This window comes from Rhagoletis zephyria, unplaced genomic scaffold, assembly GCF_001687245.7.
Source record: "Rhagoletis zephyria isolate East Lansing unplaced genomic scaffold, Rhagoletis_zephyria_1.1 Rzeph_scaffold_04616, whole genome shotgun sequence".
Taxonomy (NCBI): Eukaryota; Metazoa; Arthropoda; class Insecta; order Diptera; family Tephritidae; genus Rhagoletis; species Rhagoletis zephyria.
This window is the reverse complement of record NW_016161699.1, coordinates 3,112-9,731: the sequence shown is the minus strand read 5'-3', so window position 1 is coordinate 9,731 and position 6,620 is coordinate 3,112. Positions and strand designations below refer to the sequence as shown.

Here is a 6,620-nt window from a genome sequence, read left to right as displayed (position 1 = left end):
TTCTGCTTCTCAAATTTTTAGTTTTTCCTGTTTTAAAAAGATATTTTTTTCATTTCGTTTAGTTTTTAGAAAACTTATTGCTAAACGATAAATATAATAACACTATTAGCACATCTTTCAATTACTCATTCGAAATACAGAAAAGAGCTTGCAAGATAGTTGCCGAAATATAAAGACTTTTGTCTCTCGAAAGACTGAGGTGAATTGAAAGTCCCATGCCAGAATTGGCCTGTTATTGTTCTTGTTTGTCTTTTAGCAAACAATTTAATTAAATAAAAAAAAAATTGTTTCCATTTTAAAGCAATAAAATCTAAAAATCAAAAGAAAATTAGATCAAAAAAGCAAAAAAATTCAATAAAAATTGTTTATAAAAATTAAACAAGAAAAAAAGAAAATTTCCCGGCCCATCTCTAGTTCAGATACGGCAACTCGAAGTTTGTGGGAGAGAGAGCGACGAAGAAGGGGAAGGGTAGCGAGTTTCTCGTGCTCAGGCGGTTCACAGCTGACAAAAGAGTTGCTGTGTGTGAATGCGACGGGCAACAGCAAAAGAGAAATCGCCGATAGTAAGCAACACGAGTTGCCTTGTCTGAACGCAGGTAATTTTCTAGAAAGATATCGATATTTTGATATATATTTTGATATATCGATATTTTTTACCCAATCGTACCACATTTGTGAGTAATTTTTCAGACGGAGAAAGCCTGCGAACTGTTTTGTAAAAAATAATTTATGTACTTAAGGAATTGTATTTTTAATAAAAATTCAACAAAAGTGTTGCGCAAAGGTATATTTCACTATTCGTAAAAAAGTAAATCAAGTTTAAATAGCTAATAAATGAATTAAAAGCGTAGTAGCAAGGGTTTGAATTTATTGATTTTCTTCCAATCGTCGTACCTCGGTGATTTATCTAACCTTGCCCGAAGAAAAAATTAAAACTAACATTTCTAGTTCGTATTCATTGTGTACGCAGATTACTACCTACATACATATTTAGTCTGAATTTGTAAATTTTCTTCTAAAGTTAATAGAAATGCGTTATGGTCTAAATGGCATTAACTGCTTTATAATGACATCATCACCACTGAAACCTTGTTTGCATTTCTCTATTCCTCGCAAGCATTTTAATTATTTCTTTTTCATTGCTCAGCAGGCCAAAACGAGTAAATAAAATCCGTTGCAGTTAATACAAAAACATCAAAACAACCAACTTCAGCATGGATCGCAAAGCTGAGCTGGAACGTAAGAAAGCCAAGTTGGCAGCGCTTCGCGAGGAAAAAGATCGGCGTAGGCGTGAAAAGGAAATGAAAGATATGGAGGAGGCTGCTGGACGTATAGGTGGAGGCGTTGGCATCGACAAAGATCAGAGGAAGTAAGTGAAATTAGTTCAAGAGTATTTTTGGTATGAAATATGTTTATACAACTAATATCCCCTTTAGAGATTTGGATGAGATGTTATCTTCGCTGGGTGTTGCGCCCGTGTCAGAGGTATTATCTTCCTTGTCTTCTGTAAACTCGCTGACATCGGACAACTCCAATACTCAAACACCAGATGCAAGCTTACAAGCGAATATGAATGGCGTTGGGTTAGTTTCTCATTAAGTATTAAAATACCGGATAAACCTTAATAACTAATTTTACATAATTTTTAATATTTATCTACAAGTGGTCCCAAAAAGCAGCCCTTAAACTTGAGCGTGTATAACGTACAGGCAACCAACATTCCACCGAAAGAAACGCTAGTCTACTCAAAGCAAACACAAACGACTAGCAGCGGTGGACACGAACGTGATGGTGGGTACTATAAACATGTTACTTAGCATTGGTTGTATTCCATTAGTTGATGTTTTTATTGTATTCGATATCATCATGCTGATAAAAATTAATGCCTGCAATTCTTAAAACTATAACAAGCGGCAATTATTGTAAGAAATCGAAAGATTTTATTTCCAAGAACTTGCGTATTAGCGTTTTTATAGAAAAATCTAAAAAATGATGAATGTAGCATGTACATACAGAGTACATAATAAAAAAATGTCCTTTGTTCAGTGGAAATAAACTCTTTTGTAGCCTTCCAAACACTTGCTTTGGACAAGCTTCATACGACTACATAACATAAATGCTAGTATTTGCCAATGCGGTACCTAATATACTACATATATATAATATGTAATTTCATTACAAAAAAATATATTGAAACACATACATACATAAATGCATAAAAATTTGAATGCGTGCATGTTTTGCATACTCAATATTCATTATATTGTATTTTGTACGCATATATATTGCTATGAAACACATTATTAGATATAAAAACACTGTATGTGCTTAAAATTTCGAGCAATGCTGTGTCACATACTTACATACACGCATAATCACATTCACGTTCGGCTAATTGTCCAGTAAATATTGATTTCCCTTCTCCCCACAAATTACTTGTATGAAAAAATCGATCTTAACAAGAAAATCATAATGAAATAAAATAACAAATACAGTTCTTTCTTGCCACTCCTCACCTCTATCAGGATACATGGAGGATTGGTGGAGACCACGCAAAGGTACTGCTATTTATTATTTCAGCAACACCAAAATTAAAAGAACATTTTAGAATTTTATACAAAATCATTTGCGAAATTGCTTTAAATTTTTTTTATTTCTCACATGCACTAATTGGCTATTTATATACATATGTACTTCGTAGTGAGTGCACGTGCAACAATGGCCAGCTACCTCTCACTTTTTTTATGTTTGAAAACTCCCACGCAACTCCTTTTCTTAAGTTATCATGTTTGAAGCTATTTATATTTTATATTTCGAATTTTCAGCGGCTTTATATACTTATATAATTTTATAATTTAAGTTTTTCTATTATACATTTATAACTATCGTAAACTATGTGGCTAATATTGTTTTTTATCTTTTTTTGATTTTGATTTTAGCTCATGCCACGGATTATTATGGTGAGTTATACCTCTTTTTTTTAATAAAAATATATGTTTAAGAATGTATAAATATCTGTGTGTTTTTCGAGTGTATAGTATTTTAGATTTTTTTCTTTTGTACTTTCATATATACATACTGATAATCTATATCTAATTAAAATAGCATAAATCTTTCTTTCATGTAACAAAGTGATTTTCTTCCTTTAAAGTGAATATCTACTTATGTACTTAAGTCGTAGATGTTGTAGCCGAATAATTTTGGTTTCGTTTCTTTTTTTTTACTCCTTTGTGCAAATGGAAAAGCCGCTTGCGGCGTCGTCTTCTCCAATTTAGACAAACATACTTATTTTTAAGTTTCGCCTGTATAATCGATTCACATTATAATTTATTCTCCACCCATTTTATTATTTCGATTTGGTAAATCGACGAGATATTTGCTGTTTATGAGTTAAATAAGTAGCCTAGTAGACATTGAAATTTTTATATATTTCAGTTAGTAATCGGAACAATAATAATACATTCAGTTTCAAAAATAAATCATACATAAGTATATGTGTGTAACATAATGATAATTTCACATATAATAAATATTACGGCAAGTTCAGCTTTTTAGTTCCTTATTGTAGATTTTTTTTCCTCGACCTACAATCATACAAATATCTTCATTTCAAACAAATATGTTAACATTTGCTGGAAGGGCGATGATTATTCATTATGTTTGTGTGCATTTAATAACAGGTGTATATAGTAAATTTTATTTTTCAAAAATGCATGCTAGCTTCGTAATCTCCATACATATTTTTAAATTAAATATTCAAACAAAAAAGAAATACTCCCGAAATAAGTAAAAGACATTTTATTAACTAGCGGACAATTATACCGTTCTGTTTACTTCAAAGCATTTATTGGAATGCTTTAAGCCATCATATAACAAACATGCATATATATTTTTCACAACTAAAAAAAGAAAATTGTATCGGTTGTGTCTCCTATGAATTTGGCAAAATCATAATTTATTTAATTTGCATTTGGACTTAATGAAATTTTCTATAAAATCCTTTANTTAAGCCATCATATAACAAACATGCATATATATTTTTCACAACTAAAAAAGAAAATTGTATCGGTTGTGTCTCCTATGAATTTGGAAAAATCATAATTTATTTAAATTGCATTTGGACTTAATGAAATTTTCTATAAAATCCTTTAAAAACCAAGTGAAAAATATCAAAAATTTACTTCAATCATCTTTATTCTGTATATTTTTCAAGACGAATACAATCTAAATCCGGGTTTAGAGTGGGAGGATGAGTTCACAGGTAGGTAACATCTGCTCCAATATTTTATGACAGTAGCGGAATCGACATGAAGCAAAATAGGAACGTAAAAAAATTATCTACAAAAGTAAAAAAGTATAATTCTTTCCTTTTAACTCTATTCCAACAAAATACGGTTTTATATACATAAAACAAATAATGCCTTGGATTTGTAGTTGTCCGTTTTCGCGAAATTTCGTATAAAGTTTAAGGTGGCTGAATTGCAACAAAAAAAAAACGAAAGGCTTACCATATACTATTATGCTAACTGCTTTTAAGAAATATTTGTAAAAATGTGTAATCCTTGATCTGTATGTAACCTTTATGTCCTGACCCAAAACAATCCTAGACCATCTTTTCTACCTTCACATAAGCTGCATTCTGTATATGTATGTATCTGTCATTTACCTACAACAAATAAACCCTGTGTTCAGAAATGCATCAAGCCAAAGCATCAGTATCTTTTATTATTAAACTTTAATTGATGAAAATGTCCAATATACGCAACCACGGTTAAATGCCGAATTCAAATTTAATTGCGCAAATATGGCATTTCCATCATTTCAGTTTCGAAACAAAATACACTGATGGTTCGGCTTGATGCATTTCTGAACACAGCCATATTCTCTCATTATTATTAATAAATAATATTCATGCAGCGCATATCTACATATTAACATTTGTATTTACGAATTAACAAAAAAAAAACACGGTAAATAAAACACATGACGGGAGTAAAGCAGGAGAGCTTAGGAAATTACTTTGAAGGAATGGAGAGTTGATGAAAAGGAAAATGAACGTTTTATAGAAAGTGATTATGCAAAAGATAGCTTTACCAGTTTTTAGTTTATATTAATCATACATAAACTAAATTTACACGCTTTGCTTTGCACCATTTGTTTTTGTATATACTACTTACATACAGTGACGAGCAAAACTGTAACATGGTTTAACACTTTTTGTTTCAACCACCGCTATATTTCCAAGTTCTAACGACTTTCATACTTTTGCTGTATATTCTTGTTGGTATATCCCTACTCCCTCTCTCATAATGATTTGAAGTCAATACAACAACAATAAAAAAACCAGCAGACAAAAATGTAAATTAAGGCAGATGTTACAGTTTTGCACTCACTCTCAGTTTTGCATTTGACAGTTATCTTTTACCTAGTTGGAAGTCAGATGACTTTTTTCTATATTGTAATTTATTGAAGAAGTGATCACCAGTAAATAATATAGTTAATCAGGAACCATAAATGTAAATAATAGATTTACTACGGAAAGGCGGAACCGCACGAAAAGTGGCAAAAAATTTTGGAATTTGCTACTTAAAAATGCTAAGACTTAGAAAAAATATAGCCTAAAGTGTTCCCAAGGACAAAGGAAGTCTGTTAAAAAATATTACGGTACGATATCTTGTGAACTTAGAAGCAAGTATCGATGCAGCCACTACTACAGAAGCGCTTAAGGTATTAAACTTTAATGCAAATCAGTAGACAGCGAGGCGAAGAATTGCCAAATTGAGCGCAAAGGCATCATAAAGAAGAAATAAGCAAATGTGATCATAATACATGTGCGAGTGTGGCAGCATTTCACTGCATCGCACGAAAACCGAACCGTTGCCTATTGGGATATGTTAGGCCGTTCAGAATGCAATAAAAAACAAATTTTTAAGTTTCAATTGAAGGTTATTTGATCTGACAAGACTAAGTTAATCGCTTTCAATCAGATGGCCGGGCATGGTATTGGATCAAAGACCCAAATTAAGCCTAAGCGAATCATGTACTGCAAACTGTGAATCACAGTGGTAGGATCTTAATTATTTGGGGTTGTATTTCAAAAATTTTGTTGGTCCGTTAGTACGCATTATGCGTAAGGAACAGTATCTGTTCATATTTCAACAAAATTTGCAAGATGTAGTCGAAAAATGAGAGTTTCTGCTGAAAAATCACCCAAAACATACTGCATATGTTCGCAAAGACTGGCTACAAAAGCAAAAATTTGTTAATTTGAAATGACCTCCACAAACCGCGGACATGAATCTCATCGAGATTTTGTGAAATCAACTAAAAGCACAGCTTAATAAGTATCAATGTCCGTAAAATCGAGTACATGAGCTGTGAAACCAAACTAAGGATATACCTCGAGAATTTTTACAAAGATACAAATAAGGTATGCCAAATCACATCCAGGAACTGAAACAGGCAAAAGAGTACTGAACATTGTGTTAGTAGTTCTTTTTTTTCGTGAAAATTGTTAAAAAGCTCTTAAAAATATATGAGTGCAAAACTGTAACATCTGCCTTAATTTACATTTTTGTCTGCTGGTTTTTTTATTGTTCTTGTATTGACTTCAAATCATT

At 31.7% G+C, this 6,620-nt stretch overlaps 1 protein-coding gene across 4 annotated transcripts; it reads left to right on the top strand.

The window, feature by feature from the left end:
- The first annotated feature begins 672 nt into the window (after positions 1–672).
- On the top strand, positions 673–5,061 carry LOC108370971 (cytoplasmic dynein 1 intermediate chain-like). 4 transcript variants are annotated; one of them, XM_017626433.1, is made up of 7 exons: positions 673–784; positions 1,151–1,369; positions 1,437–1,583; positions 1,664–1,791; positions 2,496–2,558; positions 2,940–2,960; positions 4,214–5,061. In XM_017626433.1, exons 2-7 carry the CDS (start codon positions 1,215–1,217, stop codon positions 4,267–4,269), a joined length of 570 nt encoding a protein of 189 aa, XP_017481922.1. In that variant the 5' UTR covers positions 673–784; positions 1,151–1,214; the 3' UTR covers positions 4,270–5,061. The 4 variants fall into 4 exon arrangements, with proteins under 4 accessions (XP_017481922.1, XP_017481924.1, XP_017481921.1 ...); XM_017626435.1 differs by having other exon boundaries at positions 1,148–1,369; positions 2,526–2,558; XM_017626432.1 differs by having other exon boundaries at positions 1,148–1,369.
- Positions 5,062–6,620: the final 1,559 nt, after the last annotated feature.

Coding starts and splice junctions, on each gene's coding strand:
- LOC108370971 (XM_017626433.1), top strand. CDS start 1,215: ATGGATCGCAAAGCTGAGCTGGAACGTAAGAAAGCCAAGTTGGCAGCG. Junction 1,792..2,495: donor CGGTGGACACGAACGTGATG/GTGGGTACTATA, acceptor TAACAAATACAG/TTCTTTCTTGCCACTCCTCA. Junction 2,559..2,939: donor TTGGTGGAGACCACGCAAAG/GTACTGCTATTT, acceptor TTTTGATTTTAG/CTCATGCCACGGATTATTAT.